The sequence below is a fragment of the Mesoplodon bidens genome, assembly GCF_964165515.1.
Source record: "Mesoplodon bidens genome assembly, chromosome: 18".
Classification (NCBI taxonomy): Eukaryota; Metazoa; Chordata; class Mammalia; order Artiodactyla; family Ziphiidae; genus Mesoplodon; species Mesoplodon bidens.
In genome coordinates, this window is record NC_138175.1 from 24,574,679 (window position 1) to 24,593,042 (window position 18,364).

General features: G+C 36.5%; 1 protein-coding gene across 2 annotated transcripts in view; it reads left to right on the top strand.

Annotated features, from left to right (window-relative positions):
- CDH8 (cadherin 8) overlaps positions 1-18,364 on the top strand; it is a gene marked incomplete at both ends in the record, with an annotated part of 357,413 nt that overhangs the window by 100,968 nt on the left and 238,081 nt on the right. For both annotated transcript variants that reach the window (XM_081216876.1, XM_081216875.1), the window contains one exon: positions 11,660-11,954. In XM_081216876.1, the coding sequence (XP_081073002.1) occupies positions 11,660-11,954 (295 nt within the window). The remainder of the gene's footprint in view (positions 1-11,659; positions 11,955-18,364) is intronic.

Genomic DNA, 18,364 nt, shown 5'->3' on the forward strand with positions numbered 1-18,364 from the left:
AAGGAGTAGGAGTGGGTAACACAGCTAAGTTATTATCGGGCTTTTTGATCACAGAAAAAAATGATTCGCCAATGGCATACCCTATTCTATGGCCCAAACTAAATCCCAGGTTTATGTGTTTCATTTTTAACTTCAACTGCAATGTTCTTCCAAATTCATGGCATTTTGATTATCTCACAGTGCCTTTATAAATAGAGAATTTCAGAGAGAATAGATGACTGTCATTTGGTTATCCACTGTGTTCTTTCCCACTGTGATCTTGTCAGTTTTTGGATAACAAGATACATCCTGTTTAGCAAGTAATGGTGATTACCACATCTGACATCCATCTCATATTTTCAACTCCTATTAGGACTCTGGTTAATCAAGTTCTTTGCAAACATAAAGGGCATTGACACAACATTTTTATACTTTCTTTTTTCCTTTTTCCACAGTACAACTGAAGGCTTCACTGTAAACTGATCTTTGGATAATATCCTGAATATCTGTTTTAAATATCCATATCTGTTTAAAATCTACTTCTTTTGTTTGGCTAGTAATCCTGGGTGTCTTCTTTTAGTCCTATTCACCTTGCTTATATTACATATTACTATATTGTCTATTTATTTTGCACAAAATTTCCCCCTCTCATATCTATATCTTTACTATCTATATCTATACATCTATTGAGACAAAATTTTTAAAGAAATCTGTGAAGAGTGATCGTTTAGTTGCAAAGTAAACATGCTCCAAAGATCTTTGTCTGAGAATCTCTCATAATTTATAGTTGAACTCCCAAGTCCTATGTCTGCTTTACTGTAAGACAAGAAATAGGACTGTGAGAGAGAATAATTTGTTATGTTTTCCCCAAATCAATCTTTTAGTGAGAAACTCTGTGGTCCTTCCACCCACGTACTCACCAGTATGTCCATCTGTTCATTCATGTATCCATTCATAGTATTTAATGTGCTTTGGAGCCTAAATGGAAAAACATCTGAGACTCTTACTCAGCTAGCCATCCCTCTATTATTTTTCATGCATGCATTTCCCAATAAAACCATCTGTCTATCCATTTTCCTCCCCTTAATTCTGTTATCAACTAATTTATCCATCCATCCAATCATTCATCCATCCATCCACTCCTTGATCCATTCACCTACATCTCTTTTTAGTAATAGGTCCACAATTACTATTCACCCACACTTTTAAAAAAATTTATTTGTTTATTTATTTTATTTATTTTTGGCTGTGTTGGGTCTTTGTTGCTCTGTGCGGGCTTTCTCTAGTTGTGGCGAGTGGGGGCTACTCTTTGTTGCGGTGCGCGGGCTTCTCATTGTGGTGGCTTCTCTTGTGAGGAGCACAGGCTCTAGGTGCACGGGCTTCAGTAGTTGTGGTACGTGGGCTCAGTAATTGTGGCTCGCGGGCTCTAGAGCGCAGGCTCAGTAGTTGTGGTGCACGGGCTTAGCTGCTCCGCGTCATGTGGGATCTTCCCGGACCAGGGCTCGAACCCGTGTCCCCTGCTTTGGAAGGCGGATTCTTAACCACTGCGCCACCAGGAAGGCCCTTCACCCACACTCTTGAGCACACAAGCATTTATTCAATGGCCCAATGCACATTGATCACCCTCCCCCTACTTCTAGGCTTACAGTTTTTGAGTTACAAGAAAGAAAAACGAAGTACATTTTAAATACCTTACAATTTTATTTGTCGATTACACATCACTAAAGCTGGAAAAAAGTAAAAACTTCCAGATACATATACTATCATTACTTCCAGAGCAGGTGAATAAGTACCAAATATGTGACAATACGCTCAATATAAGAATGCCCAATGTAAGAGTTTAAGCCACTTTGTACCAAGATCATTTGACTCAAGTGACATTCTTGGTAGAAAATATTTGCAAACGAAGCAAATGACAAAGGATTAATCTCCAAAATATACAAGTAGCTCAAGCAGCTCAATATCAAAAAAACAAAAAGCCCAATCAAAAACTGGGCAGAAGACCTAAATACCTAAATAGACATTTATCCAAAGAAGACATACAGATGGCCAACAAACATATGAAAAGATGCTCAACATTTGGAAGTGTATATATGTCAGTGCTACTCTTTCACTTTGTCCCAGCTTACACTTCCCCCTCCCCATGCCCTCAAGTGCATTCTCTACATCTGTGTCTTTATTCCTGTCCCACCCCTAGGTTCGTCAGAAACTTTTTTTTTTTTTTTTATAGATAGCTAGTGGGAAGCAGCTGCATCACACAGGGAGATCAGCTCGGTGCTTTGTGACCACCTAGAGGGGTGGGATAGGGAGGGTGGGAGGGAGAGGCAAGAGGGAGAGGATATGGGGATATATGTGTACATATAGCTGATTCACTTTGTTGTACAGAGAAACTAACACAACATAGTAAAACAATTATACTGCAATAAAGACGTTTAAAAAAAAAAGATGCTCAACATCACTAATTATTAGAGAAATGCAAATCAAAACTACAATGAGGTGTCACCTCACACCAGTCAGAAAATCTGCAAACAATAAATGCTGGGGAGGGTGTGGAGAAAAGGGAACCCTCTTGCACTGTTGGTGGGAATGTAAATTGCTACAGCCGCTATGGAGAACACTATGGAGGTTCCTTAAAAAAACTAAAAATAGAATTAATCATATGACCCAGCAATCCCACTACTGGGCATATACCCTGAGAAAACCATAATTCAAAAAGGCACATGGGGCTTCCCTGGTGGCGCAGTGGTTGAGAGTCCGCCTGCCGATGCAGGGAACACGGGTTCGTGCCCCGGTCTGGGAAGATCCCACATGCCGCGGAGCGGCTGGGCCCGTGAGCCATGGCTGCTGAGCCTGCGCGTCCGGAGCCTGTGCTCTGCAAGGGGAGAGGCCACAACAGTGAGAGGCCCGCCTACCGCAAAAAAAAAAAAAAAAAAAAAAAAAAGGCACATGTACCCCAGTGGTCATTGCAGCACTATATACAATAGCCAGGACACGGAAGCAACCTAAATGTCCATCAACAGAGGAATGGATAAAGAAGATGTGGTACATATATACAATGGAATGTTATTCAGCTATGAAAAGGAACGAAATTGAGTCCTTTGTAGAGACGTGGACGGACCTTGAGACTGTCATACAGAGTGAAGCCAGAAAGAGAAAACAAATATCTTATATTAACACATATATGTGGAATAAGGTGCAGGATGTCCATCAACAGAGGAATGGATAAAGAAGATGTGGTACATATATACAATGGAATGTTACTCAACTATGAAAAGGAATGAAATTGAGTCATTTGTAGAGACGTGGACGGACCTTGAGACTGTCATACAGAGTGAAGCCAGAAAGAGAAAACAAATATCTTATATTAACACATATATGTGGAATCTAGAAAAATGGTGTAGATGATCTTATTTGCAAAGCAGAAATAGAAACAGAAGTAGAGAACAAACGTATGGATACCAAGGGGGAAGGGGCAAGTGAATTGAATTGGGAGATTGGGATTGACATATGTACACTATTGATAATATGTATAAAGTAGATAACTAATGAGAACCTACTGTATAGCACAGGGAACCCTGCTCAGTGCTCTTTGGTGACCTAAATGGGAAGGAAATCCAAAAAAGAGGGGATATATATATATATATATATATATATATATATATATATATATATATATATATCTGATTCACTTTGCTGTACAGTAGAAACTAACACAACATTATAAAGCAACTATACTCCAATAAAAAAAAAAGGAAGTGACATTCTTATATTCACTACAAAGTAATGTTGCACGTTGAAGTCTATGTTGTTAGATGTATTTTTCTTGGAAAACAGTTCCAGCTTTGGCAGAACCTATCATTGTAATTCCAAAATCCAATCTCCACAAGAATCCACCCTATATGCAGTTTTACTTGAATATTTTGGCTCCTAGAAGATATCAGGCCTTTATCTATTATCTATTGTCACATTTTAATCATTACAAAAACCCTATAGATAGGTTGTTAAACCTGTTATTAAAACATTTTACAAATAAGGACACTGAAATCTGGGGAGGTTAAGTAAATCCCTCAGTATCTTACAGTTTTTTCTATTATCAGGCTCTCATTCTGGTTCCCATAATCTGAATTTCTACTATATTAATCTTTGGTTGCCTTAGAGAAACATATTGACTTCCAACCCTGTAAGATTTAATATGTTAACCAGGATGTTATCAACATACATAAGAAAATGTGTCCAATTGAAAGGAGTTCATTGTCTTTTTTTTTAAAAAAAAACCTATGGTGGCTTAAATATCGGAGCCTCCACCTCAGTACTTAAAGGAAAAGAAAAAATCTGAGAATACAAAACTTAAGCATGCTAGAGCATTTTTAAGACCGTTTTTGTAGGATGGGCATACTTAACGCTATTTTTTCCCATGACATCATTATGGAATTGATCCATGTAATTCTCCTTTCTCTGAATCCTATCAACAAGGATAATTTGGCTTCACTTGTGTATGGGTCTTTATATAAAGAGAAATTTTACTCATCATGATCACTTAAATAGTCGAAATACTGTTTGTCATTGATATGTTGCCTTTAAAAAAATTGGGCTTGGGAACTTTCTTTGTTGGAGTCGGGCTAAGAGAGATGGATTTGCTATAAGGCTGACACATCATGTTTCCAAACCTATAAAGCTGTGGTCCAGACAAGATAGTAGCAAATTTGCCAAGGTCATGAATGTTGGCTTGGTAAACAGCTGGCCAGCCTCTTTTTGTCAGTATTCTCCATTTGCATTCCTATTAGTTGAACATACTGCCTTTCTATTTCTATGTCTACTCTATTTCAAACTTTTATAGGATGAACTGTACTGCATGATTTCATACAAATGGCTTCTAAATATATATAGGAAATTTCTACTGCCATATAGGGACAGAATAGAGAGGCTTCTCCATTGCCTCCTTCTCATCTAGTGAAATAGGAGGTCCCCAGACTAACTAGGTATGCTTTCCTGGGGATCTCTCTAGAATTATGCTAAAATGTGTATGCTCTGAAATCTGATTTACTGGGTTACATCTGGTTCTGTTATTTGTTAGTCGTGTGAGCTTGAGAAAGTCCATATGTTTACTGAACCTGTGCCTCTCATCCTTGTAAAATCACTGATAAGGTGCAGGACGTTATGGTAGGTCCTGTGCAGACAAAACAGCGATTAGACTTTACTGAACATTTGCTATGTACCATGTACAATGCTTGTTGTTGGAAGATTGTTGACTAATGTACGTAGAGGCTCTTTGTGGAACTTAACCATTTAAAGGAGTAGCACAAGTAATGCATTCCTAATTCTGACTATAATTTCAGGTCCCTGCAGCCAAAAACAGCAGTTCACTCAGACTTGCTTCCAATTTTCTATTTCTCTGGGCACCGGTCCCCTTGGCCAGGTTAAGCTGTTCAATATACACATCAGCAGCTGACACGGAATGCAAAGACCACGCATCTGAGATACCAGGACGCTACACATTTGCCTCCTGTAAAACATTAGAATTTTTTTGTCAAAGTAGAGGTCACTTCCAGTGTAGGATGCTCTGTTCTAGTCTTTTAATCGGGGATTGTGTCTTCTTTAGCCTTTCACTCCATAAGACAAATGTAAGGGTCATTTGGTTTATATGAGAATGACTTTGAGGACTGTTACCATTTCACTGAATTATTTCCTTAGAGTGTATGATCGCGAGATTAAGTGCATCTTCCCAACTTGATCTTACTAATATGCTGGGGTGTTTTTATGTCTATTACCTGGCTTTAGTTTTATAATTTGTTTCTGCAAATTGTTAAGAGTGGAGTGACTGAGACATAAAGAACAGACTTGTGGTTGCCTAGGGGGAGGGGGAGCAGTGGAGGGAAGGATTGGGAGTTTGGGACTAGCAGATGCAGACTATTATATATAGAGAATGCATAAACAACAAGGTCCTAGTGTATAGCATGGGGAATTATATTTGATACCTTATAATAAACCATAAAGGAAAAGAATATGAAAAAGAATATATATATATATATATATCTGAGTCACTTTGTTGTACAGCAGAAATTAACACAACATTGTAAATCAACAATACTTCAGTAAAATAAATGGAAAAAAGTGGAAAAAAAAAGAGTGGCATGACTGGATGAAATAATTATTTAGATTTACTGATGTGGTATAACATTTCAGCATATAAAGGCATTTTACAAGTTATGTGGTCCATCCTAACATACTCACCCCTCCTACCCCATCTCCCACCATCATATGATGCTTCGTTTAGCTCTAAAGCAGAAGAACTAGCAGTTGTCTAGTTCTGCTTGAATACAACAATGGACTCAATCTCATTCCCGAATGGACCATTTCCTGTTGGGTCAGCATCTTTTGTGAGATGTTCTATAGTGCATGAGAAGGCTGAACTACAAGTTAAAATAAGTAGATTTCAAGTCAAACTCCTGGTCCTTGTTGTGGAAGAACAGTTCAGAAACATGAAAGTATTCTCTTCTTATACCCTCTTGCACTTTTTCTTTACCGGCCCTTTCACTCTCCTAGCAACCTAAATATGCACCTGATCTAGAGTGAAGTCCTGCATTCTTATCATTTAGGTCAAAAACTTATACTGTGTTAAGTTTCTGGGCCCATCTTTGATGTTAATTGGTTATAATTTAAGGATTAGATTATCCGTCTGTTCACTGACAGACTGATAGCCCGTAGCACAGTATCTCCCTGACAGGCACCTGGTAGATAGAGAGAGTACAGTGTAAGATTTTATTTTATTTAAGTGTGCTAAGCTTGCTGTTCTTTCCAAGGGAGAGTAGATTGATGAAAAACAGGCATCAGTGATAGAGATTCATGTTGTAGTGATCCCTGTTAACCCCTTTGGGTTTCAAAAGATGCTGATGCTCTCCCTGTAACTTAGACTTCTCTAAAGGAAGAGAGGAAAGTTGAGAAACTCTCTTAGGATTTCCTTTTGGAGGGAGTGAAACTTCAAAGTAAGTTCTGATGTCAGAGCTACCAATTTTCAGATGAGGTACTGATTTCCCCCATAGTTCACTGAATCCTATTCCTCATCACCCACTTTCCAGGAAAAGTTGGGCAGCATGGTAATTAAATCATTGGTATTAAAATAGGCACTCAGAGGAGAATTTATCTTCTCTAGGCTCTACTGTACTAGGAGTGCTTTAGTGTCCTCAGGAATCTTGTAGGAGAAGGTAGAAAAGTAGTTTGTACTTTTTTTTTTTTCTTTCTTTGACAGCCACAGGGGAGATAAGGGTGATTCTGTTGAAGACTGGGGTGGCGGGGGCTCTTATTCTGAGAACAGTGATGTGTGTATATTAGATACTTGTTGTCTGTTGTCCATCTGTTATTCATTCATTGCCATCCATCCACCCATCCGTTCATCCATCCACTCATCCTCCCATCGATGTTCCCTCTACTATGTCTCAGTTGTTTTGCTGGGGGCTACGGTTGAATGCATATTTGAGGGAACTCAAAGGCTTTGCGTTTAGAGTGGATAAGATTTTAGCTCACTGAACCTAACTTTTCTAAATTTCTTTACTCTCTTCTTTAAATTACTGTTTTGAAAATAAAACGAGGCAATGTTCTTTCCTTCCCTTCTTTTGCATTCACCTTACTTAACTCCACAAATATTATTTGAGCTCCAACAACATGACAGGCACCTTGCCAGGCAGTGGGAATGCAAAGGAGAGTGGAAATGCAAAAGCTTCTTCCTGTGGCTTTTAAAGTTTAAACTTGTATTTTACTTAAGGGATATTTTGAAAATATATGAAAGATAGTGAAGGTGTAATTATATTGATACTCACAATTCAACTCAATGATGTAGCAGTCCCGTTATGATGCCTCACATCGAAGACTTAATATGAATGACTGGGATCGCTCGTTGCATACCTGACACTCGGTGCTTCTCCTACAAGGCTGCTGTGAGTGACCACCGGGATCCGTCTGGTTGTAGATGAGACAGATCATGGGTGCTGGGCTGAGCTTGGGAACCCAGATTGAGGTAGCTTTGTGAATTGGTGTGTACGTTTTCCCTCTGACCTCTTTCCCTTTGCTTCTGAGACTTTTGCTTATGGGCACACACCAAGCACTGTGATTTGGTAAAACAAAACTATTATGATGCCAGGCTTCTTACTGAAACCTTGTGTTTATGGACTCTTGTTGCTTTATAGTCAAATCTGAATTCTGTCTTGCCTTCAAAACTCTGTGTAATCTGACCCCTGCCTTGCTTTTTATTCTTATTTCCTGCCTCTTCTCCTAAAGTTAGTGCTATGTTAAATCATCTTTAGCTTTTCTCACTTAGTATGCTCTCTCTTATCTCTGGATCTTCACCCATTCCCTCCCTCTTTGAGATCGGGAGTTTTCATCATTACTTGTTTGTAGTGGCCTTTTCTGTTCCTCCACGCTCCACTTTCTGAGTTAAGTAAACTTAATATATGCACTCAAACCTTTAGAGCATGCATTTGAATCCAGGAAATTTCCTTTAAAGCTTCTGCTGTTAAGATCGCCACTTGCTGATAGTACATTCTATGGAAAAGTTCCCTAAAAATCTCTGAATCTTAACTGTTTCATGGGTGAAATGGCAAAATGTTCTCTGGTTGGCTGTGAGAAAAACATTACATGTATACATGTATTGAATAAAATGTTTACCAGGTAATAAGTAGTCAGTATGTGTGGTAGTAATAATAACAATAACAACAGCAAATATTTTCTGTTTAATTGTGTTTATCTCCCAGTAACCTATGGGTCTTTGAGGGCAGAGACCATGTCTATGGTTTGTAATCATATTTTGTGCGTATTTAATCAGTGAATGGATGAGGTCTTTTTTGTACCACAGCCAGGCCAACCAGTCTTACCATCCTAGCCAGTTTGCATGTGGCCCTTATGCTGCTCTAATTAGCAGAAGCAGCTCTTGGGAGAGATGGTCCTCACACTTTCAGATGATGCACAATGTGTGAAAATGTGGTGCGTTTGGGATACCTTTGGTACTGTAATCTCACAGAGAGGGTCCTGGGGTGGGATAAATTGACAAGAACAGTCTTGATGCATTGAAGTGAACAGGTTTTAACAGATATGTGAAGACCAACCAAAAAAGCAGCAGCTTATCATCATGTATTCCGAAGCCTGAGGTCCAGACCTGGAGTTTTATGAGCATTTGCTGCCTGTAAATTGCTATTCTTACACACCCACAGGTCTTTTATTTGTAATGTCAAGTTGGTTACCTGAACAAGCCATGTACAAGAGTGTGTGAGTGTGTGTGATCCAAATAACAGGATGAAATGAATGAATATAGAAACGCAATACTCTGCCTTTCAAGATCATGAGGGCTCTGGATTTTGCTGAGATTTGCTAAAAATAAATTTCAGAAGAAAGAGGAAGCATACAGTGTTTACTAAGAGTTTTTTCAGGATGGAATCTTGGGAACTTTTCACTCAGCTTGCAACTGGGCTTTATTATAGTGTTTTCAGATAGTCGTATATAGTTCAGGATGCTATGAAGTAAAAATGGTTTTAGTTATTGTACACTTAATATGCCAACTTCCATTTTTCTCTATTTTTCAAATAGATCATCTCAGATTCTAAAACTAATTCTGCAGGGTAGATGTTTTATCCCCATATTAGAGGCAAAGTAACTGAAGCTCAAATAAATGTGTTAATTTCTCCAGTTCATATAGTTAGACCTGAGTCTTAGCTTTGTGTTTTTTCAAAAACCTATGCTTTTCCTTTCTCCCTCAGTTATTTCTAAACACAAAGGATCATCAAAACCTGGGAGTACGATACGATTTACTAATCAGAGACTACTGATAAATATAAGGAAAATATGGTACAAATAAGTTCTAATATAAGTAATAGAAGCAGCATTTTGAATGTCTTAATTTTTAATAGCAAAAATGTGATGAGCAAGAGTGACACATACCAATACCTCTGTGTCTCAGGAATGCCTGTATATGAATGGAAACGTCCATGAATCATATTTTATTCAATTTTTTCTTTTTTAATAAAAATGCTAATGGAAATGTTAAAATGCACATAAATTAAAATGGTCATAAATTAGGATTAATATCATATTAATGAATTATAATCCTACATTCATTAAGATAAAGTGGCATTTCAATATTTGCTCTTGTTAATAAGTTCAATACAATAAATGAAAGGGATACATTTTCAGATTCAGTAAGTATTTGATGTAATCTTATGCTTTAACTTTTTAAAGTATTCAAAAGTAAAATAGGAGATCTAGATGCATTTGGATGCTTTGTTGCTGTTTTATGTCTTTTAAAAAATCTTTTCATTTATTGAGGCACTAAATACAATTTAAATTGGCAAAGAACGTAATCACTGAATGAAAGTGATCCCAAGAGAATGCAATGTCTTTTGAGTTTCTAGGAGTTTATTTCCACAAGACTTTTTTTTCAGTATATACATATGTATATTTTTTAAGGAACAAGTGTTTGAAATCTCATGGTGCAAGAACTATAACTATACTGGCATTTAAGTAACTGGGTTAAGCTGAAAATATGTACATTTCAGTAGTATTTTCCAAATATAATTCAATTAATTTTCCTTTTAAAAATACAAACTAAAAATATATATATTCTTGTTTTATTTTAGTTTTTTTAAACAGAAGTCAACATAGTATAAAAAAGAAGCACCATATATCAGGAGTCTCCCTCTAAAGAATAAACTGAAAATTTGAAAGCCAGGGATTCTGTTTTCCCCAGTACCTACTAAAATGTTTTAGGCAGAGTAGGTGTTCAATAAATATTTGTTGCCATGATCTAAGATGGATCTGGATCCTTGCTGCGAAGTTTTCATTTCTATAAGAAGTCCCATTTCTGGAAAATGTGCTCCCATAATCTGGCCTCAGTCATCTTTGTAAAATGGGAATACTTTTCCGGGACCAGAAGAATTGTGTAAATCAAAGGGGAAAAAAAAGCCTTACACAAACATAAGATCTTAATATATATCAGATTATTAGAATTATTTCTGTTTTTATGAATATAGCAGCCAGATCTGAGTTGAATTTTAGGTCAAAGGTAGTAAATCAAGTATTTACTACACTTGATTCCATCAAATGGAAACCTTGGAGATGTTATAATGTGCCTTGTCAAGCTTCCCTTTTCTCATGTTTCATATGAAATATTCTAACTCAGTGACTTTTGGAAGAATTAAGGGGATTATCATATGAGGAATGATTCATATAGCTCTTGGCACACAGATAGTAAACCATAAAAGGTAACTAATAATAATAACTTTAAATAAATATATTAATAAATTGAAAAGAATACATGTATTTTTGTATTTTCTCCTGGTCTTTTTATCATTCTAAATGCGTATCAGTTTATACTGAACAGGTAAATGTACGAATAAATGGAAGGAATACATATATTTTAGTGTTTTCTCCTCAATCTTTTTATCATTGTAAATGCATATCAGTTTATACTGAACAGGCCAGAGTATATTTTTAAAGTGTTCAAACATATTTGTCTGAATTTTATTATATTTTACTTGATGTGCATACAGTTGCAGAGACTCTTTGTACAGCTACCGTTAGCAGAAATTGATGAAGTTACAATCAATGTAGAAAGAAACAACTTTATATTGAAACATGAGGTAGTAAAACATACTTTGCAAATTGCCACATCACTAACCAATGTCCCTTTTCATTTTAGTTACATACAGACCTGGATCCTGGGAGCAAAAAAATCAAATACATCCTATCAGGCGATGGAGCTGGGACTATCTTTCAAATAAATGACATAACAGGAGATATCCATGCTATAAAAAGACTTGACCGAGAGGAGAAAGCTGAGTACACCCTAACAGCTCAGGCAGTGGATTGGGAGACAAATAAGCCTCTTGAGCCTCCTTCTGAATTTATTATCAAAGTTCAAGACATCAACGACAATGCACCAGAGTTTCTCAATGGACCCTATCATGCTACCGTGCCAGAGATGTCCATTTTGGGTATGTATGCTTCCAATTTCAGAGAACTATTAAGAATCATCTTTAAAATAGCTCCTGGCATCAGGGTTAGTGTGTGGCTGAATAAAAGACATTTATTACCGTCTTATCTCTAATTTGCATTTCCAAATCCCCTTTTTTGGCCTCAGTTCCACAGCTCAATAGCTTCAGTCCCTTAGTAATAGGAACTGACAGAGCAGTTTTATTAAAATATCTCTCCTTACACGACAGTACTTCAATAGGCTGAATTTGTATTCCTCTCATAGACTGTAGTTCGAGTATTGTTACTGAGGTGGATTTATCAAGATTTGTTCCAACATGCCAGACTAATCCTATTGATATTTTCTTGATGTTTAATTATTTGTGTATATTCACATGCAGATGCAGCACACAGAGAAACAGAAAACCATCTAGGTCTGTAGTCAGCCAGATATTGGATTGAGCTGGTGGGTCGAGTCTAGAGTGAATTAGGAAATCATAGTTACCAGAGGCTTCTGAGCTGTGGCCATCGTACTTTAACCGAGCTTTTTAAAGGAGCATTGCTATCACCAGTGACTCACTCCCACTTTTTCTGAGCCATTGAAATATTCATTATACTTTACAGAACAGAATGTATTTCAAAACATGATTATCTACTTTTTCCTCCCCTTTTTGGATTTGCTTTATCCCCAGACTCTGGCCTCGATACAGGAAATCCCTGACCCCAGACTTTATACTAGAATAAAAGGTATTTTAGAGCTCTTCCTGGTCTGACAAAAGTAGTAGGTAGGATCCAAAATCCAGGGTGTTAAGATCACTAAAGTCATTCCTGAGTGTGCAGTGGATGTAAGGGATACCCTAGTTTGTTTCAAATTGCATTTAAGACAACCTATAAGGATACATGCTATGCAGCAAAAATCACATAAATTAGCAGCAGGTGAACAAGATGGGATAAATTAAAAAACACAAGTGGAGATATAAATTGAAGGCCAAAATTAGGTAAACAGTTTGGCTTCATTTGATCTCTTCTTTCTTAACCCACAGTATAACTTTGGTAGATACACCCATTACAGCAGCAAATCAGAACTGACCTCAGGTCTTCACATTTTACCCATGTATATTTCTCCTGCCAAGACTCCCCTTTTCTATCTCTTTTGTGAGGAATCCTATTATTATTTATTTTTTCCTTCTTATCAAAATCAAATCACTCCTCTATGGCTGGCTGAAATGACACTTTTTCTAGGGAAACTTCGAGGTCTTTCTAGCAGGAATTTATCTCTCTACCATCACTATTACCACAGAAAGAAACCCACAAACAAGCAAAAACACATTCATGTTTGTACTTCTTTTAAATTCTGACATGTAAATAGGGACTAAGAAATACTACATATTTTTTTTCTCTCTTTTCATTTTCCTCTTATTTGATCAACTTATTTAGGGCAGAGAACTTGCGTAATCCATCTTTTCATTCAGGTTTGTGTAAGATGATTTTAAAGGACTATTACCAGCTATAATACATACAGAACACTTAAATCTTAATTGCTAATGAATGAAGAACAGGAAAGCTGCTATTTTTGTCTCATTATTATGATTTCTACATCTTAATGGCCAAGTCTATTTATTGTAAGTGTGTCAGAGGCTTCCATTCCTGTGTGTATGAGTCATGTGCCTGATAAATATGTTGAGGAAAAAAAAAAAAAGCCCCAAAAGGTCTGCAAACTTCAAGGTCAATTTCAGCTAAGATAAAGAATTTAAAGATATTATTAGCTACATAATGCAATGTGTATGTGCACCTATGCATTTTTCCTCTATCTAAAGTATTTTTCTTGATAAGAGTGTAGCAACTAAAAGAAATAATCTACACTAACTTACACAGTTATTTTAAAAAATGCTCAGCTGTGACATCTCTTCTAAAAACCACATGGAATATGCTGCAGTTGAAAGTGTGGGTTTTGAAGTTAGGTGGATGAAATTTTGAATCCTGGTTCTATCCCTTATTATCTGGTTGACTTTGAAGTTCGAGGAGGTTAAACTGTTTCTTATTTTCCTTAGCTACAATGCAAAGATAACAGTTTCCATCTTGCTTTCATTGTTTGAGAGCTGCGTGATAAAATACAAAGGGTGTGCCATAAAGTAAATAAGTGTTCAATAATTGGTTGTTGTGGTTTTAAAAATTATTTTTATTAATCGATTTTCCATTGTACTTTTGGACCTTTCCTCTGTATCGATTTTACAGAGGTGTCTGGTTTCTGTTTGACTCCAGCCTCTCTGGTTAAAGAGAGGCAGAGGCAGCTGCACTATCTTATTGTCAAGTGTGAATTATTCCCTTCATTTCCATGAAGGTGAATATCAGGATGAAGGTCGGCTCCTATCTCCTTGCTCTCCCCATTACCACTGTTCTCTCCCAGCCTGTCTCTTCCCTCCCCTCCTTCCTTCTTTCATTTTTCTTCCTTTGCTACTGCAGAAATGCCAACACCTGCACCTGTACACCCTGAAGAATGCCAGCAAGGACTGGGGGATTTCATTGTGCAGAAAGTGAAAAGTAAAATTCTAATTGAGAAATTTACCAATATTACATTGAAATGAATGTGATATTCAAGAACTGTCTGCCAGTTGACAAGCTGTCAAGACAAAACACACATATATATTTGCCCAAATGGCAGCCAAATTATTTTAGAAATATCATATTTGGAAGCTGTAGACAGAGCTCTTTTATATTCTACTGTGAATTTCAGAACTTGATGAGAATTCACTTTTATAGCAATACCACATAAAGAGTGATGTGCAAGCTTGTCTGGTTTTTACTATGGATCCCAAACTATCATCGTTGAAGTTGGTTTTTCAGTAAAAATTTGCTTACATTTATTAAGTTCCAGACACTTTAAATGGATATTTTTTTGCTACTGGATATTAGAGTGAGGGATACTTAACCCTGATTGTGTGTCCACACCTGGGTTCAGGTAAAACGAACTTTGTATTTAGCTTTGAAGTAGAATCTCAGATTATCTGACTGCAAATTTTCTACTTGTATTAGTGACATGACCCATCTAAGCCTCATCTTCTCTATCTGTGTAGTGTGCACAAGCATCCCTTCCTAAGAAAGTATGTTTGGAAAAATTCATTGATTATATTTAAATAACTTGGCATAGCATAGAGTTGGTGCTCAATTGATATTAGTTTCTTTACAAACATCCATTTTCAAGCTACTTCTGCTAGTATGATTCAATAAATTGTGTATAGGATATGAATGTCTTGGTCAATGAAAAATTGCTCGATAAGCCTTAACTTTATGTTTCGCAGTTGTACATGTTGGAATGAAGCATATTTTATTCAAAAGGGCATATTAGTGAAGATGGGAATAAAAGGATCAGAAAGCCAAGTAGGGCTTAAGCTGGTGGGCATGATTGCATTGTTGAGTACACAGTTATATAAAACACAGCACTGGTGGTTTTCTTAGTTTTCTTTGAGATTCAAGGCTACTCTCATTATGATCAATATGTATTAAAAAGTTGCTATATCCCCAAAGCTGTGTTAAATGCTTGCAATATTCACAACAATCCTACATTAGTACCGATGTTAAACTTCTCTATTTCTCTTTATTTTTAATCAGAAAAAATAGGGGAAATAATAGCTAATCCAAATCCAGATATTAAGTGGGAGAACGGATTTAAATTCAGACATCTGGCTTTTCCTCCCATGGGTTTAACCAGTATGCTGTACTAATTTTTGATAATATCTCTAGAGAATTTTGTTTATATATGCCCTATGGTTCTGCTGCCTATTTATAATAGTTACTATTTTTCCAAGGTGGAAGAGCTCTTGAGGTCAGCATACTTTGCAAATTAAATTGAGGAGCTGAGACAGGAGTTAGACAAAGAGAAGTTTGGGTAAAGTATTACCAGTGTTTAAGATAGGAATATAAACACATTAAAAATGTAAGAACAATACATCACATAGAAATTCAAATCACAATAAAATTAATTGAGAGCCATGTGGTGACTAACTGGGGCTGAAGTGCTGTTAATATGTTAAAGATAAAAACTACAAAGAGTAACCGGGATCGACTCTGGATTTCCTGGTAGTGAATGCAAAAAAAGAATGCACTCTCCATCAAAAAATATTAATCAAAAAATCAGAAGGTCAAGAGATTACTTAGTAAAATATATTTTGGAAAGGCAAGTCTCACTGCTTTCCAAAGGCTCGTAACTGAAGAGGCCAAGGCTGTCAGTACACAGTATGCATGTGAACTTACTCTACTTGAAACAGTAATTCAGGCAAAAGGAAAATGCCAGCATTTGAAAACAGTTTGTGTTGTCCGTTCTATGTGTCATTCTCACTCTCCTGTCTTCTCTTACCATTAGTAGTATGTCTTTTCTTTTGTAATTTTGTTCTTTTATGGTAAAAGTCTTCAAATCCTCTTTTGGAGGAAGGCCCATATAAAATACATTCTATTTCTTTTGTGTTGTTCATTATCTTTAATTTGGAATAAATTTAATCTTAGAGAAAAGTTGCATTTGTAGTCCAAATGTATTTTTCCTGAACTATAAGTGAGTACATTGCTGCGATGATGCCCCATTACCATGAGATAACTCAGTCAGTCTTTCCCACATGGGTGTTTTTTCTACACAAGAACAATACAGCCATCAGAATTAGGAAATTAATAGTGATACACCATTGCTATTGGATGCACAGACCTCAGTCAAATGTCTCCAATTGTCCCAGTAAAGTCTTTTTATAGTGAAAGGATCAAATCCAGGACCCCACATGCATTACCTCAGTACCTCCAACTCTAAAGCAACACCACAGGGTTCATTCTAATTGTTTTTTTTTCTCCAACAGTGAGAACCCTGTTTCTTTACACTCAACATATTTGTTATTTGGATCATCCCTCACTGCCGTAGTAAGTGATTTCCATTTGCTCCCTCTGCCCATCCCCTGACTCCCTGACACAAATGTTTATCTGCTGTTCCACTCTCCCTCCACCTTCCTGCCTTTCCATGGATTCTTACCTCCCCCAGACATACCTAATGGCTTTTGGAATGAAGTGTTCAGGTGGCAGGCAGACAGTCAGGAATGGAGGCAGCAACTATATAATACTCTCTACTTTTATTCTCCTGTATATTTCAATTGTTTGTTATTATACAATAGACCTATGGCAACATCTTCCAATCTGTGCTCAAAATAGATCTACTGAAACAAATCAAATCAAATTTAATTGATAAACACTGAATTAAAAAAAGTGAAATGCTTTTCATACTTCAGAGTCTTTAAAGTATTAATATGCCGGAATTTGATAAATGCATATTATAGGCCCTTTTGGAAATTCAGACATTTATATGATCCCAGAAACTATTTTTAAAAAGTATCTTGCAGAACTGCATAACTTAATACTATAAAAGGTTTACAAACACATGTCTAATGAGAAGAGGTTTTTGAATCTATGTTAGGTCACATGTTAATTTAGCACACAGCTGAATAGTCAAATTTGCAATTTCTAAAGAGCAAATTAAAAATTATGATGACTATAGCTTACATGGATTAGCTTGTTATTCTTATCACTGCCCAATACGTATTTTCATCCCATATAAAGAAGATTCCCCAACTAATAAAGAGATTCATTTTCATATTTTGTTATTATTAAAGAAACAGTTTATGTTACAGAAGCTTAAAAGATCAGAGAATGTTCATACTGACAAATTGTCTTAAACCTAACATACATCTTCTTTATAATTTAGAGGTCGTGGCTTTCTTCCTCTCTCTCAGCTAGATTTTAAAAGGATTTGGCAGAATTTCTCTATTTCAAAGGAGAGATACAAAGTGAGAAAGGGAAAAACATATCTTGATGGATTTGATTATCTTTTTTGTCTTATTTGATTCGGGCTGACGAACAAAATTGAAATTCTTTAGGAAAACATGGGCAGGAAATCATGAGGATTGAAATAAACACTTTTAAAAGAAATCCAGCTTCTCTACCTGATAGGAATGCCTGTGACAGCTGTGGTTCCAAAACTCTTAAGATGGGGTGAGGATTGTGTAGTTTCTGTTTTGCATAAGGAAGGTAAACCTCCATTAGGAATACATAGACAGTTTGTGTAATAGCTGAATCTTGTATCTGTGAAGCAGTGATTTCTGATATGTGGATTTTAGTGGTTCCCAAAGGTCTCCCTAAATGATCTATGGCTTAGAAATTACTGGAGTATCCAAATGGGAAAATTATTGGCAGTTAACTGTGAGAGGTACCTAAAACGAATTAGCCTTCCAAGAGCCATTATGTTATTTCTGCATTGTGGCTCAGAACAAGTTTGGGGTATAATCATGGGGATATAAACAAGGTTTATTTGAATGCCTTCTGTGATGAGAAAACTCCTTCCATCAAATTTTGCTTTAAATGCTTACTCTTCTTTACTCTCTAAATAATAAGATGATATTTTATT